Source organism: Pituophis catenifer, unplaced genomic scaffold (assembly GCF_029215685.1).
Source record: "Pituophis catenifer annectens isolate HBS135680 unplaced genomic scaffold, rPitCat1.0.hap2 SCAF_1, whole genome shotgun sequence".
In the NCBI taxonomy this organism is placed as follows: domain Eukaryota; kingdom Metazoa; phylum Chordata; class Lepidosauria; order Squamata; family Colubridae; genus Pituophis; species Pituophis catenifer.
The window spans coordinates 294,996,834-295,013,867 of record NW_027256881.1 but is presented as its reverse complement, the minus strand read 5'-3'; the positions used below and the strand labels follow the sequence as shown (position 1 = coordinate 295,013,867).

Genomic DNA, 17,034 nt, shown 5'->3' with positions numbered 1-17,034 from the left:
ATGTGAGAGAAACTACCGTGTTTCCCCGAAAATAAGACCCTGTCTTATATTTTTTTGAACCCTGAAATAAGGGCTTGGCCTTATTTTGGGAGGTCTTAATATTTTGGGGGTGCAGGAGGCCCTGGGAGCTCCCTCTGCGTACCACCATAAAGCCCCTCCCCTCCTGCAGGGTGGTGGTGGTGGAAAGCAAGCAGCCCACCTGTTCTCCCCCCCCCATTTGTGCGCCTCCCAGGCCTCACCATGTTGATGTGGGCAAAGCCAGTGAGCACCAGATCCTTGAGCTCACAGCCAATGCCACCAGCGCTGACCACCAGCACCCGTGCGGAAGCCACGGCCTGGGCCAGCTCCCCTGTAGGGTCCCGCTCCAGCTGTCACCATAGGGTGGGAAAGCCAAAAGCAGAAGCAGCAGAAGTCTTTCTCTCCCCCAAACATGCCTCTGCAACCTCCAAACCTCAGCCAGGGCAGCGGCCGCTCTGGGAGTGCGCTTCCCTCTCTATGGTGACAGTTGCCAGAGGCCTCCCCTTCCCTCTGCTTTCCAATTGCCCCATGGTCCCCCCACCTGAGCGCTGACCGACTGGAGGGCCTGCCAGCAAGCCCGGGAAGCCCCTGTGCCTCAGAATTCACTGGACAGAACGGTGACAGATCTGGACTCTTCCTCGGGAGGGGAGCCTTGCAGGACTCTTGCCCGCCCTCCCTTCCTCCCATAGACTCCGCTTACTTTTACCAGGCACCTGGCAGTGATACACCAGGCAGCCGCACTGAGAACAGCCCCGACAGATGCAGCTCGGGCAGCCCGGCCACGGCCAGCGCTCCCCACCCACAGCTGAGCTTGGCCACAAGGGGCCGGCTGGAGCTTCCACATGTGGCAGCAGCAACACCCCCAGCGCCTCAGCCATCCCTGCTGAGACATCCGCACCCAGATGTGGGATGCGCCAGGCCTGCCATTGTAGTCCTCCGCGAATGCCCCACCGTGCAGCCGCCGCCCTGCCCCCACCAGAAGAGTGTGTGCTGACGTCTGCCCACTGTACATAAAGGCCTCTCTGCCACTGTTGGCTGCTCTGCTGAGGAAGCCCCAGGGCAGCGATGCTAGCACTGGGGCTGCTGTGGCAGGCACTCAGTAGTGTGGGCTATGTAGATGCGGCGCCTGGGGGTGAGAGCGGGGGTGGGGTGGGGGGCAAAGGTGTTCTCAGGGATGTGGCTGCCTTGGGAGGGCTGGGGGGGTGAGGGACCTCTGTGTGTGTGTGAGAGAGAGGGGGGACCGAGAGAACATTGCTGCCAGCCCTGGATAACTCCAAGGTTGGATTTGATCTCTCTCTCTCTTTTCTCTCTCTCTCTCTCTCTCTCTCTCTCACCCACACACACCATTCTTTCTTTGGGATCACAAAGATTGTGATCTGAAGACTTTGGATGGAGCATTTTGGGGATGTGTGTCTGCTGAGATCCCAAGTAAAGAATGATCGGCAGGAAAAGGGGGAGGAGGCTGGCAGCTGGGGAGGTGCTCTGGAGAACTGGGCTGAGTTGCATAGTCCTCGCTGGCTCAGCTGGTCAGTGGGCAGCAATTAAGTGCTGAACCTCCATGAGGTGACCAGGGAAGGGAAGGGCTGCCTCCTGTGCTGGCCATGCCCGCCCCTTCACTAGGGCTTATTTTGGGGGGGAGGGTGTATATTTACGCCCACCCCAAAAATCAGGTTTGGCCTTATTTTCAGGACATGTTGTATTTTCGGGAAAACACGGTAGGATGTCCTTAAATATTACAGATTTATAATATACTGAAAATTACAATTCTTAGTTGTCAAAATTGTACAACTGAATATTCTTCTAATACTGTATCTAAATAAATTTGATTGTGTGATTATATATATAAGCTGATAGAAATCCATTTTAGGCTTTTGGCAACTTAATGATCTTAATATTTATTATTGAACAGCACAAGTGACTGTAGAAGAAATTACTCCACTTGTCCCTCCACAGTCAGGAGATAAAGGACAGGATGATCTAACAAGCTATTTTTTAGAAGCACTTTTAAAATACTTCGTAATTCAGGTGAGTTGGTTGAATTTGGGGAGGGGGGGAGGAGAGAGATTGGTTTTCCAATATAAACCAGATTAGTAATTGAATAACATTCAGTTTAATGCAGATATCTTTGTTCTCTAATAAAATGAGCATATGTTTAGAAGTATTTTTAAGGATTAGGAACTGAAATGTTTGTTTACAATTAATAAATTTAATGTATATTATGCACATTACAATATAAATTTTACAATAACTTTTTATATTTAGTTATTTACCAATCAATCACATTACTTACGTAAATATATTTTCTTAAAAGAGAGATTCTATAAATGAGGGAGGATATCTTTATTTATTACAATAATTTGTATCAATATTTCAGGGTAATAGTATCCCCCAAAACAGTTTACAAGTTGTATAAACAATTATAAAAAAAAACAATGTATGTTACAAAACTAAAAATAAACCTCCACAATCATTCTGATGGGGAAATTGATAATCCTCTTTTCTGCCCCTGAAGTTATCCTTGTGTTTTTTAATTCCTGGAAAAAAACAAAATAAGGTCAGAATTTAACCCCATCACGTTGAAAATTCAGTCAAGATGCATCACGCTGAAGAGCTACTACTATATCTTGCTGAAGACCCAGAGATTAAGAAGAAATAAAATAGGAGTCATCTCCTATTTTAAATAAAACAAGTCTGGTCATCTTAAAATAGGAACATACTAAAATGCAGAAGGAAACAGATGGAAATGAGTGAAAATAACTATTAATAGCATAGATGTTGATACATTTGAAATATATAATTGCATTATATCTGCTTCTGAAATAGATATAAGTAATCCAACATTCATATTGTAGGTCAAAAGTCTGGAATGGAAGAACAGAGAAAATCAGGAAAAGGGATTTTCGTTCTTATTTTCACATTTTAAGAAATATTACTTGCCTTATATTTTCCCAAATATGTGTAAGGAAAACAGCTTGTATAACCCAGTTCTCGGTAAGCATTATTTCATGGTTTTTTAGAAGCATTTTCCATGATCCAATGAATTTAATTCTGAAATAATATAAGACGACTAAATTAAATCAGAAACCCAAAACATTTACTTGGAAATTTGTCCTATTGATTTCATCTAAACACAGTCCTAAATGCCTGTATACAATTGCAGTTTTGGGCCTTTTATATTATATTTTTATCACAATATTCAAACTTGACCATACAGTTAAACGTATTTATATGCTTTGAAGAAAACAATTAGTGTCACTTTGAGATGGGCGGCCATACAAATTGAATAAATAAATAAAATCATTTGTGTTTCATAGAATAGAAGCATTGGAAGGTTTTTTGGAGATCACCTAGCTCAGTCCCTTATCTACTGCAGGATTATGACATGATTGCATTGAAACCTTTAAATATTAGCCATTATGCATTTTTGATCATATTTAGGTAAATAGTAATCCAAAATTAACTTTGACTTGATATCTTTTTCATTTTATCATTGTTTCTCCTGCAGATATGCCTCAGATGAGACCAAAGCCTCATTATATAATCATGAAGAAAGATGCTGAAACAAACGAAACAGTATATTGCACAAAGGAACCTTTCCTTAAAGCTCGCGTTATTGTCATCAGATGGTTGGTGTCTTTCTGGCTTGAGCCAAAACCTCCTGCAGGACCTCAGATTCCTGGAATGGAAGGGGAAATTGTGCCAAAGAATATTCAGGTAGAACCAAGAAGGTGATGTGATCAACTGAATAGGAAAAAAGCTGATCCTAATTTTCGTTCTCACTTTTTTCCCAAATAATTCTAGATGACAAATATGGTCCCTTCTCTTTTATCCTCACAACAGTCTAATGTAGAGTAAACTGGATGACTAGTTCAAAGCTTTGCTACTGGCAATAAATGGCTAAAATGACCACCTTTCTCCCTACCAGACTTATCTTTTTATTTGTCATTTCATTTTTGGTTTCAGAGAGCAGCTGCTAACTTGGCATCCAGAGAAGACAGCAAAAGTGATGCCACTGATAGATCTGATAGAAATCCAGAAACTGAACAATCTCATTCTAACACAAGCACACTGACTGAAAGAGAACCTAGTTCCTCCAGCCTTTGCAGTATTGATGAGGAGCATCTTACAGACATTGAAATAGTCAGAAAAGTTTTTTCTTCTAAAAGGAGTAATGTTAACTTTCTCACAGAAATATTTCGTCAGGTAAAAAAAATCCTTTGTTTCTGAAAAGCATTTATGTTTGGATCAATGTTTATCATAGACTCTGTTCTGTGTTTTACATAATGTTCACAAATGTAGATTGATTTCATTATACTCCTAATTAATAGATGGTCAGAGGCAAAATCTCAACTTACAATAATTTGTATCAGTCTACCTGAACTGAATACATTAATTATAACATCACAAAATTATGAAGCTGTAGATATACCAGATCATTGGATAGGGATGACAGCTCTATGCCCTCAAAGTCATTCAATCTTGCCCCCATTCAGCGCCCCCCCAAGCCTCCAGGCATCGTGATAGGGCAGCAGCAACATTGGGCCATTGGGTGGAGATATTGGGTTGAATATCATCAGCATACTGATACTTCAATCCATGGTGATGGATTATCTCACCCAGCGGCTTCATATATAAATTAAAAAGGAGTGGAGAGAGTACTGAGCCCTGCAGCCTGCCAGAAAAGAGTGGCCAAGGGCTGGATCTCTCACTCCCTATTAACCCTGATTGGAATTGGCCTTGGAGAAAGAAGCCAAAGCAATGAAAGACTGTGCTGTTCACCCCCAAATCCTGTAGGCAGCCAAAAGGATACTATGTCTGCTGAGAGGTCAAGAAGAGCTAGGATGGTTACACTACCACTATTCCACTTTTGCTAGAGATCATCCACAAGTGTGACCAATGCTGTTTCTGTCCCATAACCGGGCCTGAATCCTGACTAGAAGGAGTTCAGATAATCTGTTTCATCCAAGATCCTAAAAAGGAGAGATGGGAAATTGTCCAGTCAGGTGGGATCTCGCAATGGTGTTTTCACCAGCATTATGATGCTGGATTCATTATTCCCCTTTCAGATGCCTCTGAGTTCTGCTTTTCTAGGACCTATAAAGGTCTTTATAAATGTAGACATAAATAATAAATTGCTAAACTGGGTGGCAGTTTCTGATTTTTGTGCTTCTTTGCTCTTCTGTTTCCTTTCAAAAACAAATTAAGTGATTTTGAATTTCTAATGAAAATGACACCTTCAGTATGCTCCTGTCACTGAAAGAATTCAGTGGCTTTTAAACAGAACACCTTAAATTTAAACCAAAGAATCCTTTTACCTGTAATAGGAAGCTTGTTCCATAATCTACTTTATGAGTCCTTTTCTCCTTAATTAGGCATTTTTATTGCCAGTATGTGAAGCAGCAGCGATGAGGAAAGTTGTTAAAGTATATCAAGAATGGATCCAACAAGAGGAAAAGCCATTATTTATGAAAGAACCAGAAGAAATTGTTATATCTTTGAACATAGACAGTGATGAAAACATTGCAGAACATAATTCATCAGAGAAAGGAAAAGAAAAAGAGGAGGTAAAAACATCTGAAATCATTCTTTGATTTCTCTTTTTCCATGTTTATGCAACAGCATCTTCATTCATTGTACATCTAAGTAAATACATAAAAGAAGATTGTGAGAACCAAATGTAAAATTTTCTGGTATAACTTGTTCCTGGAAAGAAAAAAAAAGGAAAGATAAGATTAATATGTATAATACAACTTTTACACTTAACAAATTCATTTGAAGATTAAGAGAGAAAGAACTACTATGTATTTGGGCACTTGGAAATTTTTGGCCATTCTTAAATTAAAACATTATGTTCATGGATTATCTTTTCTCCATATTTTGTAGGTCCCAGAATTGATAATAGCTGTTTTTAAATAAAACCCAGTTCTTCAAGAAGAGGGGAAGGTTCAAATTAGTCTCCAGGGATGTTTAATTCAGTTTACATATGATTGGCCATGAGATTTTCATGATTCTCTGTGGGATCAGATAAATATCTTTTTTAAAAAAAAAAATCTTTATATGGTTGAAGAATGTGTAGTGTGAATATAATCATAGTTTATAATAGCAGTACATTATTGAAGTTTGATGATGGTTGTAGCAATGGAGGAATTTTCTCCTAGAAGGAACAGCATAGTTTATTGTGATAAGTTAAAATTGAAAATTACAATTCATTTCATTAATAGTATGAGGTCCTGCTCTTAATTACAAATATATTTGCACATTCTATATGGGATAGATAGAGTATAAATAGTGAGGTCCAAGAGAAATGTAATACGAAAAGTATGATAATTAGATTACTGTTCTTTAACAAATGTATTGTTGGTTGAAACACAGGTAACCCAGCTATTTATCTGAAGATTTTTTTAAAAGACACTGAGAGTTGTTATGTTGGTACTTTTACTGAATGCTGATAATTTTAAGAGAATAGAAATTTTTTTGTTCACTGCTAATCACAGACAATTCAGAACAGCAAGAAAATTTAAACTGTGAATGAATGTCTGTGTATCTCTCTGGATATTTGTAAAGAAATAATTACCTCTGTTTTAGGAAAGTACAGGTAGTTCCTGTCCTATTCGAAATTCAAACTGGACAAGAAATGGTTGTTATCAGGAAGTTCCCTATAAAACATCTGAGTTGGACAACTTGGAACAAGGTATACGAGCTGGAATACAAGCAGTACTACAAGTAAGCATCTATTTCTTTTTTATTTCCTACATATCATTTTCCATTGTTTTTTGGTTGTGCCTTTTGCAAACATCTTTCCTGAATATAAATGAATGTAATTTACACTAGAACTAAAATGTTTACGTATTTTGTTTTGTTGTTCTTGCATGTTCTGATGAAATGAAATTATGATGAACACCTAAACTATAGTACAGAGTTTTAAGAAGGGGACACATACAGACTGTTACTTCAGTATGGCATCATATCACTTCCCCTGCTAAAAATATCATATGAGATGACTAATAAATAGTGCTGACAAGATACATACCGTATTTTTCGGACTATAAAATGCTCCAGATTATAAGACTCACCTAGCTTTTGGGGAGGAAAACAAGAAAAAAAAATCTGCCTCCCGGCATCCATCCGGTATTCATGTCCTGTTCAGCACGGCCCATTCGGTGGCGCGGCCCGTTCGGCGTCGCCATCACCGCCTATTCGCCTCAGCCCATTCGCCACCACCATGGCCCGTTCACTGCGGCCCATTCACCACTGCCACCCATTCGGCACAGCCGGTTCGCCGATGTCACCACCCATTCAGCGCGGTCTGTTTGCCGCTGCCTGTTCACTGCCGCCGCCACCACCCATTCATCACATTCTGTTTGCCAGCGCAGCCCATTTTAGAACAGTTGATCAGTGCCGCACCAACCCCCCTCCCCCCACCGCAATATTCTTTGTATAAGACATACAGACTTTTCCACCCATTTTTTTGGAGGGGAAAGTGCGTCTTATACTCTGAAAAATATAGTAATACAGTTTGTAAACTAAAATATTTAACATTTGTATAATGCCTTTAATAGAAAAAAAATGAAGCAAGAAAAAATCAGAACAACCAAAAGAAGGATTATGAATAGCATAAAGATGTTCTGTATATATGAAGTATAATTGGAAGGATGACAAAAGTATCGAAACCCCCCCAAAATATAGGAGTAAGATTTGGAACAATGAATAAGATAAAAATATCAGACTTCTTCATTAATTAGTAATAGAAGTTATCCATCTAAGGTAGGGGTGTCAAACTCATGTCATCACGGCGATGTCACGTGACGTATTGGGACTTTTCCCCCCTTCGCTAAACCAGGTGTGGGCGTGGCCAGCATGTGACGCATCTGGCCCATAGGCCGGGGGTTTGAGATCTAAGGAATTTGTCTCACTAAGACCAATTTAATAATATCTATTAAGAAATATCATGACAGCACAAGAATTCCAATTTTACTTTTACTTTCAAATGAGAAATGTCTACCTAAGAAATTGTGTTCTTCCTGGTACTTTTTTAATGCAAGGATAACTTTTTCAAGTAGGGGCAGCCTATACTTGCAAACTGCTTTAAAAACAGCTGTTAGCCTTCATATTACTATGAACAGACTCACATTAAGACAGCCAATGCCCTGTAATAAGAATAAATTCCAAAACAGAGAACCAAGGGAGCATATAAATAAATTTCCAGCTTTAGGACAGTTATATTGGACAACACAGTATAGCATGGAATGCAGAATTAAAAAACAAGGGCCAAATCACAAAATAGACATGTAGTGTGTCAGCAACCTGGTACAATTTAACAATTGTTTTCCCATACTTATAAAGAGACAGTACAAATAAACATCAAAATAATTTAAATAGGGAGAAAAAGTTATCATAGCTACATACATAGCTACATAGTAGCTAGTAATTGGTTGTGAGCATTCCATATGATTGAACCCTGGTGATTTATGAGAATGTGATATCTCTACATACTGAGTTTGAGATCTAACAACATGTCTACCAAAATATCAGCACATATTCACCCTCTATGTTTCAGACAACCATTCTGAATTTGAAAAATTCTGTTTGATATTTGTTTTGGAAGTGTCTTTTTTCACTCCTTAAAAAATGCTCGGTTAGATTTTATTCAGTTAATCCAGAAGAATTTATTTCCTCATTATAATCAATGTGATAATACTTAGCTGATTTCTTAAGTATAATTGTTTTTATTTCTTTTAATTACAGGTGTTTATAACAAATTCCTCAAATATATTTCTTCTTGAGCCAGCAAATGAGATTAAAAGTTTGTTAGATGAGCATACAGATATGTGTAAGCGCATTCTTAATATCTACCGCTACATGGTGGTACAAGTGACAATGGACAAGAAAACTTGGTAAAGTATTTCTGTTTTAACAATATGGCACATACTTATCTCCCACTTAGTATAATACTTCCCCAGTCTAAAAATACTGTTAATAAATAATCATTGGAAGTTGAAAAAGTTGCAGATAATTTACTTCATAGCCTGTATATCTTTGTTTTTTGTTTGTTTTTGTTTTCTGGAGAGTGCGCCATATTCAGTAATAAAGTTAATTATTTGACTTTAAATAATACTAACTAATCTTGTTTTGCAGGGAACAGATGCTGCTTGTGCTGCTCCGAGTAACAGAATCAGTATTGAAAATACCATCTCAAATTTTTCTACAGTATCAAGGAAGAAAGAATTTAACTTTAGCAGGAAGACTTGCTGGCCCTCTTTTTCAGGCAAATTAATACATTTTAACATTTTGCTTTTCAAATATTATAGATGAGGTCTTTCATTCATTTGTCTATTGTAGGAAATCATTAGTTATTTACATTCTTATAAGTTAGTTTTCAGAGCAGTTTATCTTATTGTCTGAATGCTCAGTGATAAATATTTTTATTTATAAATAACAGAAACAGCAGATGAAATATATTCATCTTTAAATATTTCTCCTGATTTCTTTACATAAAAATAGTTAATTATCTGTAATGGAGCTAAAAGTAAGCCACATGGACAGCAACATCAAATAAAACAGTTGCTGGTGGCATGTGTCATTCAGATGAGGGGCTATGTGTTTTGTTATTAATGTCCATTTAAAACAAATGGAATTCCTTAGACTTAGACACATTGAGTGTGGAGGCTGATTTAATTCCTCCAAACAGCTTTATGCAAGGATAGCTTATTTTCCCCTACCATATAGGAAAAGTGAATGTTGAAAGACAGAGAGGGAAAATGAACGTAGGTGAGAAATGGCATTACGAAAAGGAGTTTTGGCAAGAAAATGAGTAAAAAAGAAAGTAGTTAGACAAAAGAAAGAAAAGTTAGTAGAGAAAGAGATTCATAGCAACATTTAATGATGTAGGATGAAGAGAGAGATAAAAGATTAAACACACTGAAGCTATTTTATCAACTTGCATCAAACATTTTTCACAGCTAATTAACTATGCAGCTTTCATAATTTTAATAAAAATGACTGAGCTTTCAGTTGTTCTGCTAAAAAATATGTATTTTCATCCTTTTATATTTCTTTTTGTAGACTCTTATTGTAGCTTGGATCAAAGCAAATTTAAATGTGTACATTTCCCGAGAACTTTGGGATGACCTTTTAGCAGTATTGTCATCACTGACATATTGGGAAGAGTTGGCCACAGAGTGGTCATTAACTATGGAAACTCTGACCAAAGTATTGGCTAGAAATCTCTACAGCTTGGACCTCAGTGATCTACCACTCGACAAATTAAGTGAGCAGAAACAAAAAAAGCATAAGGGTAAAGGTAAGTGACATAATTCAGGTGTGATTTAATTAAAGTTGAAAAATTGTGATCCCAAAACAAATGAGTCCAGAGCTATAGAATATAGTTCTCCTTTAAATAAACACCCCTTTACGTAATCTATTACTAATATAAGATAAATATAATAATAAATACCATATTGTATGTTCCTTTATTTATGTAATTTTACTTCTGTTCTGCCCTACTCCAAACCAACTCTGGGCAGTTCACAATATAAAAATAAATACAATAAGATCAATAAAAAATACCATAAGGGAAGTGAACAAAATGGCAAATCTAGACCACTAATTTCAAAACATATGACAAACACATCTAACAATCCACCCTATCCTAAGATCTGGGATTGCAGCCAGGTCTGTAAGGCATTCTGGAATGCCATTAGGGTGGGAACTGTCTAGATAAAATATTCACAGTTTCATCATTCTGTAATCTACTTTTTAAAAATAAAATAAGTCAGGGCATGTTCCCATTCTTCTGGAAGGTTTAATCAAGAGATCGGCATACAGAGTTCAAACAGCAAGAGAAAATAGTATTTCAAGTTCTAATCTGGCTTTAAGAAAGTGAAAATCCTCATTAAAATCAAAGCCATAATTTTTACACAATGTACAGTTTTATGAAGAAGTTGAATCTACTCATATACTAAGCACTCTTAGTTGTTACGTAAAGTAATCAAAACATGAGAAAGAGGATTACACTTCACTGTGGAATGTTTTATTAAGCAGGAAATACACTGTTAAGAGCTTTGAGTTCTGTATCAATTGTCAGTATGAACCTTTACCACTTCTATTACCACATAAACAAGTGTCTCACTGCTCCACAGGCCAGACTGAGATGGTTGGGTTGGGGTTGTTTTTTTCCCCCAGTTCTTTGCTATTGCATACTATAACCAGGAATGAACAGAATATTCAATTGAGTTTGGATTATGCAAACATACACTGTGGGGAAGTACAGTCAGTCCTTGACTAACTGTACTTTTTGGTCATTTAGTGACCATTCAGAGTTACAACGGCTTTGGAAAAGTGACTTATGACAATTTTTCATACTTACAACTGTTACAGTATCCCCCTGGCCACGTGATCAAAACTTAGACACTTGGCAACTGACTGATGGTTGCAGTGTCCTAGGGTCATGTGATCCCCTTTTGTAAACTTCTGACGAGCAAAATCAGTGGGGAATCCAGATTCACTTAGCAACTGTGTAATTAACTTAACAACTACAGTGATTCATTTAACAACTGTGGCAAAAAAGGTCGTAAAATGGGGCAAAACTCACTTAATAAATGTTTCACTTGACAATATAAATTTTGGGCTCAGAATTCCAAGGACTAAGTCGAGGACTATATGTATATGCAGTAGGTGTTCAGCTAGGTCAGAGTTTTATCACTAACAGATTATGTGTATATTACAGTTTATATAAATTTGTAAAACTTTAAAACTTTTTGCTCCTGCCTTGTCTCCCTATTTGATAGTCCTTCAAAATCAAACTTGGCTCAAGAGATTCTGTACAAGGGGGAAAACTACATTCCTTACAGGATTGCTGTAAGAATACATTCAAATTTGAACTGATAGACAGACATGGCAGATTTATATATAAGGGAAGGAGTAAGGAGTTTTGCTTATATGTCTGAAGTTATGCATATTAATTGTGAGGAACTTATTTTTTCTTATTGAAATAAGTTTTGGCTATAGTTTAGTAAATGTGTAATTGAGTCAAAAATATTGATTAAACTTTTACTATAATAGCATTTCATTTCTTATAATGTCATTCTAAATTATTATGCATACATAATTCTCAGTGGATGTGTGAATGCTCCCATATCAGGTATTGGACATGAGTTTCAAAAAGCATCTGTGGACAAATCATTTTCAAAAGGCTGGAGCCGTGATCAACCTGGGCAGGCCCCAATGAGACAGCGTAGTGCAACAACTACAGGATCTCCAGGAACAGAAAAGGCCAGAAGCATAGTGCGACAAAAAACAGTTGGTATGTTACAGAAAATATAGATTTTGGGGGTGCAAAATTAAAAGAAAAAATAATGGTTAAATACTTCTAACCAAACATAAATGATTTACTGCATATGTTTTATCTGTATTATATTTACATAGTGTGTGCATGTTTTAGGCAATTTTATGCTCTGTATTGGATGAAACAGTTCTCACTGCAAAACACAAATTGTTTAACAGATGTATCTAAATATGTAGTTGTTATATTCTGGTATATAAACCAGCATATATATATATAGCAGCTAATAAAGCTGGTATTTAGCTTTGACATTTTAAAAATGCCTATTATAGGTATGTCTTGAAGTTTCTGAATTTGGTAATATGTTTTCAGTTTTTATTTTGCCTTCCTATAAAGTCTTAGTCTCAGTCACAAGATCTCATTGTGAAAATAAAAATATAATTAACATCAAATATAAAAAGAGTTTTTAAAAAACACTGTTTAAAACTACCATAGATAAAATTTGAATTTGATAAAGTGATCAGTGTTATGTTGCCTAATATAAAAAATTAGGAGAATCTAATCTTAAATAATGCATTTCTAATATAAGTGTTTTCCAGATACAACAATTCAGTGATATGATCATCATTGTTCTTACATTCTTATTAACAGTTTTAGGTAACATAATAGCTTGTGGTAAAATTTATTTTTGCCAAAAATAATAAGAAAATACTAAATCCTGATTCTTTTTGCAAATTGTTAACATATCAAATAGACATATCATAAAGTTACCAGAAATTTTCTAGCTAATGTTTGAAAACTACAGATACATAGACTAGATTTTAAAAATCATTAAAATAGATTGATAGGAAGCTCAGTTGTGAGATATATGATATAAGAATTCTCTTCATGTTCAACATTTCATTTGTAATCAAATTTATCTTATACTAAGCATTTCACCTGTATTGTACTAAGATGAACAAGGCTAATGCCAAAATTGCTTACTAGGAAGACACACTTAGAGATTTAAATATTAAATTTCCATTTGTCTTCTTTCTCCCTAGTGTTTAAGAGCTAAAAACTTTGAGGAAATAGTGGCTGGTTAGCAAAGATTCTCTGTCTTTTTAGTCATAAAAGTCTAGTGAATATACCAAACTATAGTGTATTTAGAAAGCTAAGGAAGAATTGAAAGAAATTACCATCATAACTTGCAAGATTATCATAGTATTGTTTTCAAACCTCAGTTAAAATTAAAGTATTTGAAATGCACAGCAGACAGCAGTTTGTCAACTAGGCAATTATGATATCCATGTGAGTAAAGACCAGAGAGACACTCTAAGCTTTAATGAAAGGGAATATATGATAGGATAGGCCAGTAATCTGAGCCACCTGCTTGATAAACCTTACATATATCTTGTACACTCCATCTTTAAGGTCTGTCCAGCTCCTGTCTTGATGCAGTCTCCCTATCAAATCTAAATAGAAATAACACTTAGACTTTATTTATATATATATATAAAATTTGTTTTATATGCCGCCCTTCTCCGGAGACTCAGGGCGGCTTACAATGTGTTAAGCAATAGCCTTCATACTTTTGTATATTTATACAAAGTCATCTTATTGCCCCCTCAAACTGGGTCCTCAATTTACCTACCTTAGAAAGGATGGAAGGCTGAGTCAACCTTGAGCCTGGTGAGATTCGAACTTACAGTAATTGCAGACAGCTGGTGTTAATCACAATGCTATCAGTCTGCTGAGCCACCAGGCCCTATACCACTTCACAGTGCTTTATAGCCAGTGGTGGGTTGCTACTGGTTCGCCCTGGATCGGGCAAACCGGTAGCGGCGGCGGTGGGAGGTTCCACCCACCTGCCCAGATGCTTCTGCGCAGAAGTGTCATGCGCGCACCCACATGTGACACAGTAGTGACAGGTTTTGAAACTCACCCCTGTTTACAGCCCTCTCTAAGCCGTTTACAGAGTCAGCATATTGCCCCCAACAATTTGGATCCTCATATGCTTTGCATATAGGTAGTCTTAAATTCAATATCTGGCATCTCAACATAAGACTTGAAAAGGCTTCAGAGCTGCAGTCAGTCATTATAAGCTTAGCCTTTCTTAACCTAATGCCCTCAAATGGTTGTAGATTAAAACTTCCATCATTCCAAGGCATGAAGTGAATTCTAATCCAAAACTTCCAGAAGGCACCCATTCAGAACAGTTGAATGAACAGAACTAGTTTCCTGGGTTTCTCTTATCCATCACCTTCCACTTTTACCAAACATAATTAAAATCCCAAATAGATCTCATTTTATATATTTAATAGCTTATTTTAATTTCAGAAATGACCCCATAACCACTTTTTACACTTAGTAGTGTACTGGTGTACTTTATGCAATTTATAAATAGCTGTATCCAAATGTTCTTTTGTATAAGCATAAAGAACAAAGATATCCTGAGATTATTTCTTTAATTTTATATACCTAAATTTAAAATTTCAAATATTTGAACAGCACTTCTATGTGTAGCAATCTACATATAATTCTACAGCAACAAGTAATATTGCATTTAACAAAAATTATTTGTTAATATCACTGTGGAAACATTTCTAGGACTCTGAAAATAATTCAGAAGGGGTGACTCATGATACATAGATGAGAGAAGATTCCCCACCCCCCATATCATTAAAGCACCTGAATCTTTCACAGCATTTATGTGCATTGAACACTGTTAGAAATTTATTGCGGGACCACTTGAAATGAAGGGCATATGCAAACACACACCTGCAGAAATATCTGGGAATAGCTTGTCTGCTTTAACAGTTCAGAGAACTGCTTTCTTTGTGTTCCTACATGTTATAAAGTGCCTTGTTTACATGCTTTGCATATCCTTATTTAGTCATTCCAACTATAATCTATTTTTCTACAGACCCAAAGCCAAGTTGCAAAGTAGTTTGTGTCTCTTCTCAAAATAGATTGCAGTTACTTGCTATTATATGTCAGAAATTCTGATTCTGATGCAAACTAATATTGTGTGATTTTCATTCTTTGAGGATTGAAAGAACATTTTGGTATTTTGATACTTTGGTACCCTCACCAGGCAGTGTTCTGTCTTGCTTATCACACATAATGGTCAGATGTTCTTCATTTGCAAAATCAGTTGTTAGGCTATAATGAGAAGGCATAGGATAAATACTTTACAGAGGTCATAAAAGAGTCAAGTTTGATATAAAATCAGATAAAATAATATGCAGATTTTGTGAAGTGTACATATGAGTGAAAGAGCTGGAAACAAGTGGATATGTGGATCAGATATGCCTGTTGTGGAGGTTCAGGTCCTTTAGCTTGCACAGTACAATGCATTGCAGTCCTCAAAATGTTTTAGATTTTTGCTTTAATCTGCATGCTCTAATGAAACATATTTTTTCAGAGATAATTTTTCAAGAAGATTCAAAATAAAGTCAAGAAAAATCCCAATATAGAAACTTGCTTGTATTTATCTGAAAGTCAACCATATTGTAGAAAGCAAATGTGTTCATTTTTTAAATTTCTAAACTAGCTTTGAGTCAGCATTAATCCTGTTGCTTACACTCATCAGTTTGTATACCACTTTCGGACTTTTGAATGTGAGTGAGCAAGCATAGTTGAATATTGAGGAGAAAATAAAGTATCCTCGTATTTCTTAGTTACATATGAAACTGGAGTAATGGCTGTTTCATGTCATGTGCCACAAGCTAGATTTTGCAGTGTGGGTGTAATATTTTTTTTAAATCTTGATTATTTTTCCACAAAATCAGTTCTATGGAGTGCTCATTTTAGAACCCTTTGCAGTCATTAATAAGATAACACCTTATATATTAATACCTTATATTAATAAGATAATAAAAATAAGCTGTTGTCAATGTTTATCCCGCTTGCGTTTCTTTGAAACCCAGTGGAAGGGAGTTCATTAACATCTAGCTCTAAAGTCAATACAGGGAAACAAGCCAATAAACAAAGGACTGAGTCCTTTCTTTTGTGAAAATATCAATATAACCAAAGGAAAAATACCCATTATATTCCTTGCATTTTCTTGTACTGTGTAGTTTGTTTCTATGTACAAGAATGATAGTGATTTGATATGGAACTACATTTTCCTAAAAAGTCTTCCTGTTACATAGATCTGAGGAATTCCTTCAGAAAATAAAGGCTAATAGCAATAGAAATATATTAATATAGTTATTTATAATTTGGAAAAATAATATGTCATAACCCCATTTCCTGTTTTGTATGATTCAGAATTGGGCAGTTCATTTTTTTGTGATGTTCATCTTGAACAATTAATGAAAAACTGGAAATATTTTAAAATGCTTGATATGATACTAACTTAAAATAGTCCCTTATCAGAAAAAAATAAAAACAAAGCATTCTATTTGCATTTTCCACTAGACAACATAAACAAACAAGCAAAGACTTGTTCCAAGTTTATCATTTTAATGTTTTTTGGGGAAGTATTTTTGCAGTTCATTTCTTGAAAAGTTCTGGTCAGCCCAAGAGCAAAATATTTCAGTGGTATAAAATTATCCCAATTCTACTTAATTCTTATGTATCCCACTGTTCAGTTTGCCAGTTATTCCTAAATCAAGTGGCATTTTTAAGATTTCAGGACAGTATTATTTAAAACTTACTAGGTAGCATCTTCATTATAAGTTTAAAACCTAGTAGGTTATTCAAAGAGAGCTTCTCATTTAAAAGGTATTTATATACAGGTAAAAATATTT

The 17,034-nt window shown here is 36.2% G+C and overlaps 1 protein-coding gene across 2 annotated transcripts in view; it reads left to right on the top strand.

Moving 5' to 3' along the window:
• RALGAPA1 (Ral GTPase activating protein catalytic subunit alpha 1) overlaps window positions 1-17,034 on the top strand; it is a 123,609-nt gene that overhangs the window by 13,215 nt on the left and 93,360 nt on the right. For both annotated transcript variants that reach the window (XM_070940525.1, XM_070940535.1), the window contains exons 7-16: window positions 1,928-2,043; window positions 2,871-3,009; window positions 3,524-3,732; window positions 3,982-4,221; window positions 5,391-5,582; window positions 6,604-6,741; window positions 8,764-8,912; window positions 9,154-9,283; window positions 10,081-10,318; window positions 12,158-12,319. In XM_070940525.1, coding sequence (XP_070796626.1) covers window positions 1,928-2,043; window positions 2,871-3,009; window positions 3,524-3,732; window positions 3,982-4,221; window positions 5,391-5,582; window positions 6,604-6,741; window positions 8,764-8,912; window positions 9,154-9,283; window positions 10,081-10,318; window positions 12,158-12,319 — 1,713 coding nt within the window. The remainder of the gene's footprint in view (window positions 1-1,927; window positions 2,044-2,870; window positions 3,010-3,523; window positions 3,733-3,981; window positions 4,222-5,390; window positions 5,583-6,603; window positions 6,742-8,763; window positions 8,913-9,153; window positions 9,284-10,080; window positions 10,319-12,157; window positions 12,320-17,034) is intronic.